Source organism: Populus euphratica, unplaced genomic scaffold, assembly GCF_000495115.2.
Source record: "Populus euphratica unplaced genomic scaffold, PopEup_1.0 scaffold1573.1, whole genome shotgun sequence".
Lineage (NCBI taxonomy): Eukaryota > Viridiplantae > Streptophyta > Magnoliopsida > Malpighiales > Salicaceae > Populus > Populus euphratica.
In genome coordinates, this window is record NW_011501391.1 from 24509 (window position 1) to 40593 (window position 16085).

The window sequence follows — 16085 nt, forward strand, 5'->3', positions numbered from 1 at the left end:
TAACCCGAGCTTTGCCCTGAATTGATCACAAGTTAGGTTTTAAAACTATAATAATAATCATTTTTATCATTACATTTCCTAATTTGACAATCTTGGAGTTGAGAGTATTTTATAAAGATATTTTAGAAATAAAAAAAATAATAAATATTATCTTTAGAGATATGTACTCTTTATACCTTTAGTTTTTAAAGTACAGAAATTCACTCCAAGATTATATCATAGATAAAATTATTTTTATGTCTCTGTCCCTTTAACCAAACACGTATTTGTTTCTATTATCTTCGTCCTTATTGTCCTAGTAACCAAACCCTATCTAAAAAGCTTTAAAAATATAATAAGAATAAAATGTTGAAAAGGTGAACAAACTTTTGACAAATTAAAATCAACATTTATTTAAATTAAACCACTAAGCATAGGTCAAAAAAAAGTAAAAAAAAAAATACAATAAATAAGATAAGATTATAAAATAAATAGTGTGGAGATGGAATGATAAAATACAATAATTTATTATGATTAGGTCATATCTGCATCTAGTCTCCAAGCTTTATTTGGGATTTAGAATTCACCAATCTCTTCTACTTATACAAGCGAGGAACAAGTCTTTTAAACCCACTTCTTCTTCTTTTTTTTTTTTTCTCAAGACCAACTCACTTGTTGTGAGGAACAAGTCTTTTAAACTCACTTCTTCTTCTTTTTTTTCTCAAGACCAACTCACTTGTTGTTGTGTGAAAATCAATCTTGTTATAAGCAAATGATAAAACCTTTTATAGCCGCTCTATCTAAGACTAAAAAACAACCTACTTATTATAGTGTTTCTTTTTATCTTTTACAAGTATAATAAAACTCAATACTCCCTTGAAAGAGTAGATGATACAATTCAAGTATACTCAATACTAATGAATAGTAATTGCGGGTTTAACTCTATTAAAATAATGCAAGAGATTTTATCTTTTATCTTGCTTTTCTTTCTATGCTACTTCTTAAACTCCTCTTTTTTTATATCTTTAAAAGATAGCTATCAAATATATTTGTAGGTGCAATAAAAGACTAAAACTAGTAGTTGGATAAATAAATGATTATTCTTTGAAGAGAATTCTCTAAATGAGAAATTAGATGTTGTAAATAGTTATTTGGATAAAATTATCTAAATAAGGAATTAGCCATTGTAAAGAACCTTCAATTAATATAACAATAGCCATTTTAAAGAATTTATCAAAGTAAACAACTAGTTTTAAACTAGTTACCATAGCCAATTTTATGCTTCCTTAACTAGTTTTGGGCTTCCTTAACTAGTTTTGGGCTTCCTTAGCCAGTCCATGCATGAAAAGAACACGTAGCAGATTCTAGGATTTTATTTTGTTTTTAATTTTTACTTTGTTTAATTGGTTCTTCTTACATAGTTTCTTCATAAATTTTGTATAATCAAACTCCAAATATAAACAAGTTCTTAAACCCAACCTTCCACATCACAAAACTTGAATTAATCAATTTTTATTTGACTAACAAGCTTGTTTATTTTATATGCTTGAATAATATATATTAACATCACAACACTTAAGCATAATATATTAGTGATACCAAGTATTTTTTTTTTATCATTTAAATCATAGCTATTGTGGTTGTAATCTCTCATGGCTAGCACAAGAATATAAGAAATATACAAAACAAATGTTGTGTTTATCAAGAATTATCCAATTAAAAAGTATGAAATTGAACATTACAATAGGATGCTACTATATATTTCCATCTAAACTTATGTTAACAACAATCAAAATGTATAATGTTTTTATTTGATCAATAATTTAGTAATAGAATATTAGAGGAAAAAAACCATTGAAATTTTGTTGAAATTTGAAATATTGAACAAAAATAAAGGTAAAATTAACAAATTAATATGCAAAAAACATGTTAAAAATAAAAGAATAACAAGTATATAAACATATTCATCTAAACAATAACCCTGTAACACAAACTCAATGGCCAATCATTCTTTAATGTTGTGTTTAGTTAGTGTTTATGGATAAAAGATACAAATACAAAAAGAAATTGAAACATGTTTGGTTAAAGGAGGAGGAAAAAAAATTCTACCACTATAAAAGTTTTAGGATGAATTATTATTTTTCAAAAATAGAACTTTCAAAATAGAATAAATATAAGAACATATCCCTTTTATCCCAAACTTTCTGTCTTTTCCATCCCAAAACATTAATTAAACTCTACATAATAATGAATTTATATTTAATTTAGAATAAAGATGACATGATGATGATTAAACCTTCATGTATGATCACACATCCATTATTTTTCAATATAATATTAAGATTATGAAGTTAATAACTCGAGCATTAATATGATACGAGGTTATCACTTTTGATTTGACGTTGAATCCGACCTTCAACTTCAGAAAGCTTGAATTAATTAATATGATATTAAGATTATAAAATTATAAACTACATGATCAAAGAAAATAGTGAAGCTATCACGTTTGATTTGACCTAATTAGAACAAATCTCCGTAAGGTACAATTGGTAAGTATATCACAGTAAGATTGTAGTTCAATTAACAATTATCTTTGTAAGATCATTATACAATGCTTTAACAATAAATTATACATTCTTGTGTATTTTTATTTTTCTTGGGAACATCCATTTACTATTTTTATTTTAATATCAACCCTATATATATATATATTACATTTTTATCAATGCATATTCATTTTGTCAGTTGAATGTTACTAATGTTAAAAAATATTAAGGCATGAAAGCTTTTGCTCATATACACTTTAATCCCTAAATTTTTAGAAATACTTTTGGTCTTTATTCTTTATATTTCTTATTAGGAAAGTTTTGTATCCTTATATTTTACAGAAAAAACAATTTTGTCCTTGAATGGTTTTTTTTCCAATTGTTCCTGCATGTCAAGTTGTGGACTTGGTCAAAATTAGTTAAAAAAAATTAAATGGGTTGATAGCAAGGTAAGAGATAAGTGGATTTAAGTAGGTATGCCGCTTTAAAAATATGAATTTTATTTTCTATGATATTTAATTTTGTTTCCATTTATTTCCCTGATTTTAACCTTAAAAATTAAGACAAAACATAATAAAATAAGTTAAAATAATAGAAAAGGAAAAGGACATCATAATACAGATATGATATTATGAAGAAAATTATTAAAAAATAATATATCTATGATAATATAAGAAAAAAGCAAAGTAAAAACATAAAAAAATTATGATACAAGTTTTATTTTCATTAATATATATATATATATATGCATTTAAATCCATCCCATTCTTAACTTTTCGGTTAACCCATAGAAATAATTTGATTATTATTTGGTTAAGTTAGCAACTTGACATATAGGGAGGATCGAAAGAACAAGCCATTTAGGGACCAAACTGAATTTGTTGTAAAGTATGAGCACCAAAAAAATAAATATTAAAAAGATTTAGAGACCACGAATCTAAGGACGACAAGAATATGACATATACGGTTGATAATAAAATAAAATACCTTTTTAAATACCAATTAAATATACAGAGACTTACTTAAACATTAACCCAATTAAGAAAAAAAAAACCGAAGATTCAGTTTCAGAAGTATAAGCATTTAAATCCATCCCATTCTTACCTTTTCGGTCAAACCATATAAATAATTTGATTATTATTTGATTAAGTTAGCAACTTGACATATAGGGAGGATCGAAAGAACAAGCCATTTAGGGACCAAACTGAATTTGTTGTAAAGTATGAGCACCAAAAAATAAATATTAAAAAGATTCAGAGACCACGAATCGAAGGACGACAAGAATATGCATATACGGTTGATAATAAAATAATATACCTTTTTAAATACAAATTAAATATACAGGGACTTACTTAAACATTAACCCAATTAAAAAAAAAAAAAAAACCGAAGATTCAGTTTCAGAATTGAGGCCAAAAGGAAAGAAAAAGAAACGGCAAAAGAGGGCCACGGGTGGCGGTTTCGACTTTCGAGGGGTGGCAGTAACTGTGATTTTATGATAAATGAAACGCATATTCTCCACCACTCCGTACTATGATTGCCACCCGTTTTTGTCTTGCTGCATTTTAACTTTTCTCACCCTGTCCACTCCCTCTTACTGTGTCTGTGTCGTGGACTGAAACAAAACAAAACCTTGTAAAAAAAACCTCATCATGTCTTCTTAGTTAGATTAACAGTTATTCCTATCCTTTCACTTTCGTTGTTGTCGGTTACGAAGAGAAAGTAGAAACTGTCTGTGCAGCACAACGCACTCTCACGCTCTTTGATGATGGATCGAAAAACATTAAATTGAAGATGCTTTCACCACCCAACAACATCTAAAGATCGAGCTCATGGATATTGCTTTTTGTTAATTTTGATTCTCGTGAAATAAACGAAATATGAAGGCACTCGTTATTCCTCCTGTAAGTACTGATCCCTGATCTCTCTTATGGTTTTTAAGAAGAAGAAAACATCGTGGTATGTATTATTGAGGGCCAGGGGTCATGGATAGTACTGCTGGATTTAATAAGGCATCATGATGATGGATGAATATCTTGATTCTTCAAGCTTTTCCCTCTTACCAAAAGCTTTCCTTTTCTTTTCCTTTCCTGCCATAATCAAAGAAAGCAAGGAAAGAAGTAAAACAATCATCATCATCACCATGAATTTGTAGCTCAAAAACTCGTTTCAGGGAAATGAGAAGTAACTTGGCTTGCCTTTGACAATCAAGAGAGGCGACATAATGTAACTTATGGAGCACTCCCTTTGCGGGATCTTAAATAATGGCTTTCTGTACCATATTTTTATGCATGTATATAAATAAAGACATATCGCTTTACAATTACATGCATGTATGCGTGGTGTGTAGTGAACTCGTTGTTCTTTAATGACTTTGTTATTATTTGTTTGTTTGTTATATATATGTACATATCTTTTCAGGTATCCCTGCCTTCGGATTCGAAGAGTAGGAGATCACATTGGTGTAGCGTTTTTCCTGCTGCTTCTTTTCTTTTTCTTATTTTCTTTGCAGTATATGCTTTCATAGCTCCAGATTACAAAGAGGTAATCAGTTTAGTACTGCCCACATTGAATTTTCAATATTTCTTCAAGTTAGCCATTGCTTGTTACCATCGTTCTGCGTCAAAATGGATCCTTAATTTGTAATCCAACTGCTTCTCATTCTCTTGTTTTATGGTCTTTTTTCTACCTAAAAGACAAGTATTAACTTTGTTGGATGCTTATGAGTCTGTCCTGCAGAGATTATCAAGATGGGGAATAGCTGATACTTTTCAGAATTTTAAATTCAGCAATTGCAAGGTTGTGCATTTTATTTTTTCCCTGCAAGTTTAGTTGTTAAGATAATTTTCCTTCAAAAATAGTTGATGGGTTTTGTTTCTTACACGGTTCTTTATGTTTCAGAATCAGTGCAGGCCTCCTGGAAGTGAGTCCTTACCTGAAGGGATTGTCTCAAAGACTTCTAACTTTCAAATGAGGCCGCTATGGGGCTTTCCAAAGGTAAACGTTTATGAGCTCCATGACGGAGTGACTGATCATTCATTTCTTAGAAAGTCAATTCTTGTGACTGATCATTAATTACTGTCACCATTTAATCTCATCTCAACAAGTTTTCAAGATGGACATTTACATGCGACTGCATTAACTCTGCCATGGGTTTGCCAACATTGGTTGCACGAATGTTGAAAAGTTTAATGTGTTTCCATATGTTTGTTTAGGGACTGTGACATAATCTTCCTAGAATTGCAACTTTCTAAAACCTTCATGCTGTAATTTAACTTCTATAACGAATGAACTTTATAAAATAAATGTTTCAGATGTGGCTCTTAGATCTGGAGACTTCTTAGCGTGTTTTCTTCTAATTCTCTAGCTTACTAGCTGTGAAGCTCAACCACAGATGATTATTTGACTGTTAAATGCGACTTATTACATGTATAAGTACTATCACTGATACACTTTTTGGTTGAACAAGAATACGTGCTTCTCCATTTCGCTGGAAATGGAAGATGGGGATATTTGGCATACTAAAATGTTTGCTTAATGGAAACATATAATATCAATTTTCTCTTGCTGCTGATTTTGCTTGATTAATTTTTGGCTGTTGTGCTTTGCCTTGTTGTTTCTTTGATTTCAGCATGATAAAAAATTGCTTCTGGTTTGGACAGAATGATGAAAATTCTTCAATAAACCTATTGGCTGTGGCTGTTGGAATAACGCAAAGAGATCTTGTCAATAAGATGGTAAAAAAGGTATGAATACTACAAGTCAACTTTTATATTCGTAGTTTTTCTCTTACTTCTCTGTTTTTATATTTATTCAATTTTTCAGTTTCTCTCGAGCAACTTTTCTGTGATGCTTTTCCATTATGATGGTATTGTTGATGAATGGAGAGATTTTGAGTGGAATGATCGTGTTATACACGTTTCTGCCCGTAATCAAACTAAATGGTGAGTTGTCTTGGCCCTGGGATCCATTGATCATTACTTGTAGAAATTAAATTACCTAAATATATCTTTACTGGGTTTTTGTTTTTGATGATGACTAGGTGGTTTGCAAAGAGGTTCTTGCATCCTGATATAGTTGCTGCATGCAATTACATTTTCCTTTGGGACGAGGACCTTGGAGTTGAAAACTTCAATCCTAAAAAGTATGTTAATTGCATGTCTCACTTTTTTCTATATAAAAAACCTCAAATTTTAAAGGCTTATACTTGGACCAATAAAATCCTAGTGTTCATCTGAACATTAACTCTTTCCAGTACTTGAAGTGGACAAAATTTTGAAATAAGTCGTGTGCCGGTTACCATGTAATCATGTACTCGTAATTGAAGCTTGTCTATAATTGTAGAGGGGGTGAAACAGGTAAAATGTTGTTGAAGTTTCTAGCCGGTAATCTTCAAACTTGGAAGTGTTTATCCTTCTGTCTCGTGAACTTTAGATGATTAGAAATATTTTTTCACAGGCCATTAGGTACTGAGGATAGTTATCAGCTTCAAGATTTTTTCACATTAACATTGAATGATTAGAAATATTGACCTCAGTTGCTAATGTGGTGTGATGTCCTTCACAGAAATCTGAGCGGAAGGCTTGCCTTCAGCTATTGATTTTTTTTCAAAGGCTTAACAGGATTCAGATGATGATTTTTCCCCGGTGCCTAAAAGCATAGTTTTTCTTGCTGCATGGTTACTCTCATGAACATCATATAGTAAAGGCTACAGGAAGGGTATTAGCTATATTCATGGGTATCATATTGCAATAGACCCATCTTTTGGGGGTTATGAGTAGCTCCCGCAGGATTCTAGGACTCAACATAGACAAGATATCAAGTTTCTTGTGAAGGCTGAGAACTTGTCGAATGATAGATGCCTATTCTGTACAATTTGCAGTGTGTTTTGCCAGCTGAATTTCCATTTTTTTAGATTTCATGAGACGCAGTAATTCATCATCTAAATGTAGGAGGGAGTCGAGAGAGTATTTGCCATTATTTGCTGCCTGTTATTATCTATTCATTGTGAGATTATTTAGCATCACTAAATGCATGCTTTGGGGAATAGGAACGTGAATTAATTTTGCGTTATGCAAATTTAGCTATTTGTATGTCTATGTGTTGTACATGATGTGTGTTCCATCGCAAATGAGAGAAGCATTTCAGAGAAGAAAAACGAGGCTTGAACAGTAAAAAGAAGGCATTCCTTATTAAAGACTAAACGAGTAAATAAAATAGGGTGAAAATACCTATGTTTCTGTTGGTCATCACAATTCAGCTTTGATAGCTTCAAGTAGTAGTCTTTGCCCGCTATCTTCAGCTCATAGCTAATCACCATCTTGCTGCTTTGTATCTTGAAAAACAATATTTAAAGGAAAGAAGGACATTTTGTGAGCAATGAAAAAGTTGGATGCATGCAGAGATAACAAACTATAAATTCATGATATGAGAATTCATATTTCCAATGCTCAATCATCCTTTTTCTTTGAAGGTATGTTTCAATTGTTAAAAGTGAAGGGCTTCATATATCACAGCCAGGCCTTGATTATAAATCTCTGGTACATCAGCAAATTACTGTCCGAGCAAGCAAATCAGGAGTGCACAGGTTCTTGTGTAACCTCTTTTTTACTCCTTTTAATGATTATGTGCAGTAATCGGTACTTACCATCTGACCTTGTTCGGTTAAATTTTTCTTCACAGTGTTGGACCATGAACTCCTTTATTTTGGGATATGAATATGTTCGTTTTGAAATGTTTCTGTTACTTTGAACTGTACATATGCAAATTTTTCTATACAGCAGTGCTTATTCTTCTCTGATGGCATATGTTCATTGTTATCAGAAGGACTTATAAGCCTGGTATTTGTGATGGAAATAGTACAGCCCCTCCATGCACAGGGTAAAAAAATTCAGTTATGTTACATATCTGTGAGTAGTTTGTTCGTATTTTTCCAAGGAAGCTAATAATCCCATCCTTTACATGGGATTTAATTGTTTCTCTTGACAAAACTAAGCTGAAGATCTAAATTACAGGTGGGTGGAAATGATGGCCCCTGTTTTCTCGAGAGCTGCTTGGCGCTGTGTGTGGTATATGATCCAGGTGTTTTATTGAAGAGCTTATTTTTTTGGTTCTTCTGCTCTTACATCTGTATGTGGATGTGTATCTTCGTTTTTGTGTCTTCTAGAAATATCACAGTATTGTATCAGGGGCTGCTTATTCATATCAGAAAGTGATAAATGCTGTCATGGACTGCTACTTTTCAAGGGCTCTTATATTCTTTATCACACTTGTAACCTGGTTTCATGGATTCTGATGCTATCACACATCTTTTATGCTTAATTTATTTTGCAGAATGACTTGATCCATGCATGGGGTCTAGACTATCAGCTTGGTTACTGTTCTCAGGCAAGCTACTCTCTTTTTTCCCCTTCTCAACGTTATCTACACACTCTCTTTTGCTCCTTCCAATATATATACTTACCAGAAATCCTACTGGCCAACGTTTTGTTAGGGTGATCGAACAAAAAATATTGGTATTGTGGATGCGGAGTACATAGTCCATTATGGTCACCCAACACTTGGAGGTGTGGTTGAAAATGAGGTTAGAAATCTTACACGGTCATGCAGATTTTGTTGCTAGAGTTTTCTCGTCTTAGCTTTTGGTGTTACTTGAGATTATTGCCACATCCGGTGCATCAAATCACTTCAAGGGCACAAACATACGATGCAAGCATATGCATAAGACGATTTTTAAATAACAGGTTTAGTTGTAGTATGAGTTTTTTCGACAGATGCCAGTCTTTCTTTCTGGAGTTCATAAAAATAAAGCAAACAGAACAAAGAAGTGCAAGGTTGGTCTGAGAAACTTGTGGGTTGGATTTGAACTTGCACCTATAATTTTCAGAAAATGATGAATTAATAATTGTCGCGCTGATGAAATGCTAAATTACCTTGCTAGTAAATTTTCTTCGTTCATCATAAAAGAAATTGTTAATTACCTATGATTCTCATGGATGAATTTACTTATTCTCTTCGAATTTGTGATGGTCCAATACTTACAGCGAGTGTGCTCCTCGATTCCTAGGATCCCTCCTAACAAGCAGATGCTCTCACTTGTGCTTGTGCCATGGCCAAGCCAAGCCATTACAAACAGTAGAAATTTTTCTTCTTGCTATTTTGAATGATTCTTCACCATGTGAACTTCCACACTCCTTGTTTGATCAATGACATGAATGCATTATTTATGTCCCTGCTGTGAACACACCACATCATTCACAAAAAAGCAGTTTATGGAATGAAAGCAAGTTTTAAAGAAAAATTTATCTGTTGAAAATGATTTCAATTGTCTAGTTTCACGAGAAGTTGAAAAGCATCCCTTCTTATTCAACTTTCTACACCTAGACCTAATATTGATTTTGTATAGAGCTACAAGCATGCCAGAGGATCCAAGAGATTCTTTATGCTGTAACTGCAAATACCACTTCTCTTGTTTTAGAAGTTAAAATCACTCCTCATCATCCTTGATTGCCCTTCTCCTGAAACTGAGAAATTGACAAGTGTGACATATACCATGCCTTTGATGTGGATTCTCTCCTTGTTTGATCGTTCTATATAAATGGATTTTTCATCTGTGTATTGCAGGAGTCTTCTCGTTCACAGAAAACAGATCCTAGATTGGAAGTAAGTACATATTACTGTAAATGATTTCAAATTGTCTATTTTTGTTGAGTGGTTGAAAATCATCCCTCTTCATTTCAATTTCCTCACTTGACATATCGTCGACTTCGTTCAGAGGTACAAACATAGTGGATCTCCAGAGCTTGTTAGGCATTCAGCCTGTCACTAAAGTCTAGAGCCAATTAACCTACTAGTTTCAGAAACGTTTCTCCCCCTAGTAGGACATTGTTCTATTCTTAGAAATTGTCTTCATCAATGTAGGTAGGTGTTGAGATTACTGCCCATGTCTTCGATTTCTAAAGGAAAATGTACATTAAAATAGAAGCACTTATCAGGCGTCTTGGGCACAAAATGCAGTTAACGTTGCAATGAGAAGGAAGAGGGGTCGTAAAAAAAGAAAAAGAAAAAAAAGCAGGATGATGGCTGAACTTGCAGGTTGTACCAATTCTAACATATCTCTGGAACATAAACCTATCCTCGATACCCATTGCAGGTGAGGAGGCAGTCCTTGATCGAACTGAGAATTTTTCAAAAGCGATGGAAAGAGGCGGTTGAGGAGGATCAATGCTGGATAGATCCATACAAAGAGGCAGTGAAAGAAAGCAGCTAGCTGCATGTCGATGAAGCTGTGGACGCAATGCTCCATCGTACATTCATTACACACACACACACATATATATATGTATATATATATGTATATATTCCAGAGGCAAGAGGGCCGGAACAAACAAGATGTGAAGTTATACAGAGATCAGAAGCTCCGGGGTCGTGATTGACAGGAGAATTATTGGCAACATGCAATATAAATAAAAGCAAAGTTTGGGATCTGTCTTCGTTTGTATATTGTGGTGTGCGAGTCAGGTCTTGTAAATGATGAAGGATACGTCCAAGCAAGGCATTAATTAATCAAAGAGCATTCACACTGATGTGAAGAAGAAACCACCCTTGCTAGACTTGTAATTTGGCAGCTGTAAAGTTGATGAATACAGGTGATGGAGACTGATTTTAGTGAACGTGTTCATACTGGGAGACCGTGGATCAATAATTTCTACAATGCTTAGCTTTACAGCACTTGCTTCCAAGAATTCAAATTGTAAGAATTGACAGCCATTTTGCTTTGTAGTTTCCCTATGAAAGGAAGGATAATATATATACAGTGAAATTATCCTTCCTTTCACCCCTACGAAAAGGCTAGCCTTTAGTTTTGGGAGTAGAGTTGTCTTTATATAGGAATCCATCGGTCAATATTGATTAGGAAGAGGTAAAATTAGAAAAGTAAATATTAAAAATCACTAGCATGGAAGGGTTTTATAGTCTTTGATGCAGAGTGTAATTACTGCCTTCCCCTTTGAAGAAATTTTAAAATCACTAGCACGGAGGGATTTTAGATTTTTTTTATTAATATTTTTTTTAATTATATTTATTAAAATTTAATTTAACTTTTATATCAAACTTACTCCTCATTATTTTAATTATTATTTTTATATTATTTTTTTATTGATTTTTATCTTTCAATTTCATCTTTTATCATTTTATTATTTTTTTTCTCATTCTTTCCTTTTTATTTTCATTCTTTTATTACTATTATTATTATTATTTATTTTATTATTTAATATTTAATTAATTTTAAATTTGAATCATGATTTTTTATAATACAGTAACCCTATCTCATAACTGAGTCACAAGCGTGAGGTGTTAACATATATTAATATTGGTTATTTTTTTTATTATACCAGTTTTATTTTTTTAATTTTATCCTTCAATATTTAACTTATTTAAGATTAAAGTGTTTTATTTTTTTTTAATTTATTTCCTATAAAAATAATTCAACCTTATAATTTATAATTTAAATTATGAATTTACTGTGCTAATTTGATTTGTTAAGCCAGCATGTCTGCACCATTGTTTTGAGTTTATTGAATTACTTTTTATTTTTCTATTTTTTTTAATTTCATTTTTCAAGTTTAGTTTCTTATTGAATTTTTTTGTTGCTTTGTGAAATAAAATTTAGGCAACTCTTTCATATTTTTTTTGTTTTTTATTAAAAAATTATTTGATTTAGTGTATTGTTTATTTTCTTATAAAAAAAAGTTTTTAAACTTGATATATTTTCAGCTCTTAAGATTAAAAAAAATTAATCACTTTATTATTTGTTTGGTTATTATTATTTTTTTCCTTTAGGTAAGAAATCCTCCCTTTGTTATAGACTTTCAAAAAATTAAATCTTTTTTTTTTTATGCTTACACAGCTCCATTTTTTTGGTTCTTTAGATGAAAAATGATATTTAAAATAAAGAATTATTAGATCAATTTCATTTTCTTTTTTTTTCTTTTTTAATTTCCAATTTTACCCATAATTGTTTTTTTTGCGTTTTCTGTAAAAAAAATAAAAAATAAAAAGTGTTGTCTGTATATTAATTTCTTTTTTTGAAAAGAAAAATATTTGTTATAAAATACAAACCATGTTAGATAAGCCATTATATTCTCCTTAAAAAAAAAATTAAAAATCCAGTCCACAACAAAGCACGGTCATAGCATATAGTATATATTAATTTTGTACTAATTATTCGGATCTTTGGGTTATCGACAGTCAGTCCTTTTGTCTCCATTTTGTCATTATTTCATAACTCTATCAAGATTCATTACAAAAACAAAATTGGTCCCTCCATCAACCTTCTTATAAATAATAATAATAATAATAATAATAAAGGGTTTTAAGCCTCAACCCTACATCCAATTTTTATATAAATATATTTTTTGAAAAATAATTAATTTGCATGAAATTAATTGCACAATAAATAAACTCATCCAATTTTTATATAAATATATTTTTTGAAAAACAATTAATTTGCATGAAATTAAGTGCACAAGAAACTCATCTTAAGTTCGACAGCAGGGAAAAGAAGAGGAAAATACAAGAAAGGAAAAAGGAGAGGAATCACTGAACCACTCCTCGGAGAGGAAACTCTATAAAGATAGGAGGAGCGGTTTAACCCATGATGACGATTCAGCATTAATTCCTAGCTTTCTCTTCAAGGAAATTGCGAGAAAGGGAAAGGAAAACTGGTATAAATTGATGATGGTGGGTGCCTGCAGAGTGCAATAATGATACGGGCACGCACGCCATGCGGCGGAGCCTTCAAACATCCGGTTTTCATAAGAAACAATTTAATCGCTGTTTGCCCTTGGAACAGCACATGGGTTTCGTCATGTATTAGCTCAGTAAGATTCTCAAAACACTCTTCTCAAGGCACCCATCGCCGCTGTGGCTGCAAACCCTACTGCCATGTCTACGTGCTCACGAGCCCTACTGTTTAGATATTAGATTTTTATTTTTCCCAAGAGTATTAATAACAAAGGAAACAACGTTTTATGCTGCGAGATCTATTAACAAATTAAGTTTGAAATGTTGTACAGTTATTTTTACATATTATTTTAATTAAATTTTGTAAAATTTTCTTAGATTATGATTGTTTTTGTATTTTAAAAATATTTTAAAAAAAATTTAAATTTTTTATTTTTTTCTTTACTTTAAATTAATATTTTTTATGATGATATGAAAATTAATTTAAAAAAATAAAAAAAATATTATTTTAATATATCTCCAAATAAAAAATAGAGTAAACACACTTTTAAACATAAAAGGCTAACTCGTAAACACACTTTTAAACATAAAAGGCTAAATATTTTACATATATTTTTTACTACACATAAACTTCAACTATTTTAATTCAACTTATCACAACTAAACATATTTTTTTAATTTATTTTTTAAAATTATAATTATAAAAGCTACCTAAAACCAAACACTCTAAATCAATTAAAAAACACTATAAAAAATTCAGATTTTTTTTAAATGCACAGCAAGACCACTAAAACAAACAGAAACAGCTCTCAATAAATTTGTTTAAAACAAAAAACAAAATTCAGCTCAATATTTCTGCTTTTATGTAAAAAGGGATACATTATAAATGGTCAATCTATGATTATAAATCATAAGGCCCCCCTCCACCTTAAAATCTCAGCAACTAGCTGCTACCTTAATTGCCTCCTACCCATCTTCCACCCACCTTGCTATTATCGCTATCAGCACCTCCATGCATTAATATCATCATATCAACCCACTATAAAAACCCTATCTACATAAGAGCTTTTACAGCACCGATTAGCACTAACCTATTTAGTGGTAATTCAAGACCATCATGCGCTCGAGGGCACCCCGACATTATCTGTTGGAGCTTGGCAGCAGGGCATTAAGAGCATAAAATATACCGAATGATTTTATATAGCTAGCCCCACTACAGGGCCATAGCCAGAACAAACATGCTAATTGGTTAACGAGCTGTTCATGCATGCTTTAACCATGGAGAAGAAGCAATAAAACAGCATATGCAAAGATCACAGAAGAGGCTGAAGACACAAAAGAAGCCAGCCATAGGTCGACAAACAAACATATTCCAGCAAAAACATTAGTGGGCATTTGAGATTTTTCACGTTGACAGAGAACAAACAAATAATAATAATAAGAAATTAACAAATAAATTAAGATATGGTGAATCTTAATCCTTTGTCGAGAGTAACAGACCAGCACTACTGAGCACTGAGATTTAATATATTCTTAAAGGCAACTACTTGGATTGTCACAAACCCCAATGGTTTGGTAAACATAAGAAAAATGCTTCTCCAAATATCCATAAATTGCTAAAATACTAACCTTGTCTGCTGTCTCCACTCAGAAGGCGTTGTTGCAACGTCCTAAAAAAATTATACACACTTCCCACTGGAAGTAGCAACAACCCTTTACCTTGCCTGGAAATAGCAACAACGCTTTACCTGGAAATAGCAATACCCAAACACTAACAGTGACCCTATCATATACTGGCATGATAGAAGCAATAAACAAAATTATAAACAAACAAATCTAAGAACAGGTATTCTCCTCCCCCTGCTCACGCTTGCAACAGGATCAAGAAAAAGCACAAGAACTAGAGATGGCATCTGAGGCAATTACAGGTCTTGGGAGTGAAAGAACAGAAACCAAAGGGCCTGTTTGGAATGTTGCAATTGATGGCATAGCAACAAGGAGATGGCAAGCAAACCCCTTTAGCACCTCCACAGCAAGTGCACATTGCACATATCTGAAAACCATTCAATCTTCTCCTGGTCTCATTCATCATCATTCTTATCTCCGTAACCTTCAGTGGCTCCATCAACGGCACCATCTCATTACTTGTTGTTGCAGACCCATTTACCTCCAAATCAACAAAAATTCAATCCACAAACACCAATTTAGACATGAAAAGCAAAGGGATCTACGAATTAAGAGGGGAATATGGAAAGAAACAACACTCACCTGACCTGTGCTTGTACTTGCCTCATTGTAATCGATCACATTAGCTAGGAGGAGGAGGAGCATGAGAGGTAAAGAGACCCCATAAGCAGACATGATGAGATGGGTTTTTCACGAGGCTTTTGAGATATGAGGGAATTGGCAATTGGGGTTTTGAGTTGTATATGTACTAGAACAAGTTTTGATTTGGCGCATCATTAAATGTTACTTGGTGTTACGGTTGATGGGTTTCTTTTGGTTTCCAGCTGCTAAGGAGTACGGGATGTTTGGTACCGCGATCAGCGTCTAAAACGTTCTCTATTTTAAAAAATATTAAAATAATATATTTAAAATTTATTTCCAACTAACACACGAGAATTTAAAAATATTAAAAAATAATTTAAAATAAAAAATTTAAATTTTTCTAAAAATATATTTAAAACACAAAAATATTCCTAGTTTATTATCCATTGCATGCATAGTTTTAAACTTTCATCAAGTTGGTTAATCCAGAACTCAACTTATGATTAAGTTTAAAAAATTAAATAAAATTAAAAATTTAGTTAATTAAAG

General features: G+C 31.8%; 2 protein-coding genes across 3 annotated transcripts; one reads left to right on the forward strand and one right to left on the reverse strand.

Moving 5' to 3' along the window:
* Nucleotides 1-4058: 4058 nt before the first annotated feature.
* On the forward strand, nucleotides 4059-11264 carry LOC105117837 (uncharacterized). 2 transcript variants are annotated; one of them, XM_011015614.1, is made up of 14 exons: nucleotides 4059-4429; nucleotides 4947-5069; nucleotides 5265-5324; nucleotides 5427-5522; nucleotides 6188-6271; nucleotides 6351-6469; nucleotides 6568-6669; nucleotides 7999-8112; nucleotides 8349-8405; nucleotides 8540-8606; nucleotides 8859-8912; nucleotides 9019-9108; nucleotides 10149-10187; nucleotides 10302-10671. In XM_011015614.1, exons 1-14 carry the CDS (start codon nucleotides 4406-4408, stop codon nucleotides 10311-10313), a joined length of 1041 nt encoding a protein of 346 aa, XP_011013916.1. In that variant the 5' UTR covers nucleotides 4059-4405; the 3' UTR covers nucleotides 10314-10671. The 2 variants fall into 2 exon arrangements, with proteins under 2 accessions (XP_011013916.1, XP_011013915.1); XM_011015613.1 differs by lacking the exon at nucleotides 10302-10671 and adding an exon at nucleotides 10678-11264 and having other exon boundaries at nucleotides 4067-4429.
* Nucleotides 11265-14695: 3431 nt separating this feature from the next.
* On the reverse strand, nucleotides 14696-15744 carry LOC105117838 (ubiquitin carboxyl-terminal hydrolase). The gene is made up of 2 exons (XM_011015615.1): nucleotides 15537-15744; nucleotides 14696-15435 (listed from the first exon to the last, which is right to left on the reverse strand). Exons 1-2 carry the CDS (start codon nucleotides 15627-15629, stop codon nucleotides 15169-15171), a joined length of 360 nt encoding a protein of 119 aa, XP_011013917.1. The 5' UTR covers nucleotides 15630-15744; the 3' UTR covers nucleotides 14696-15168.
* Nucleotides 15745-16085: the final 341 nt, after the last annotated feature.

Excerpts from the sequence above, each read along its gene's own strand:
- LOC105117837 (XM_011015613.1), top strand. The coding sequence starts at position 4,406 with ATGAAGGCACTCGTTATTCCTCCT. Across the intron at positions 5,070-5,264 it reads TAGCTCCAGATTACAAAGAG|AGATTATCAAGATGGGGAAT; the intron begins GTAATCAGTTTA and ends TCTGTCCTGCAG. Across the intron at positions 5,325-5,426 it reads TTAAATTCAGCAATTGCAAG|AATCAGTGCAGGCCTCCTGG; the intron begins GTTGTGCATTTT and ends TTTATGTTTCAG.
- LOC105117838 (XM_011015615.1), bottom strand. The coding sequence starts at position 15,629 with ATGTCTGCTTATGGGGTCTCTTTACCTCTCATGCTCCTCCTCCTCCTA. Across the intron at positions 15,436-15,536 it reads CAAGTACAAGCACAGGTCAG|GTAAATGGGTCTGCAACAAC; the intron begins GTGAGTGTTGTT and ends GTTGATTTGGAG.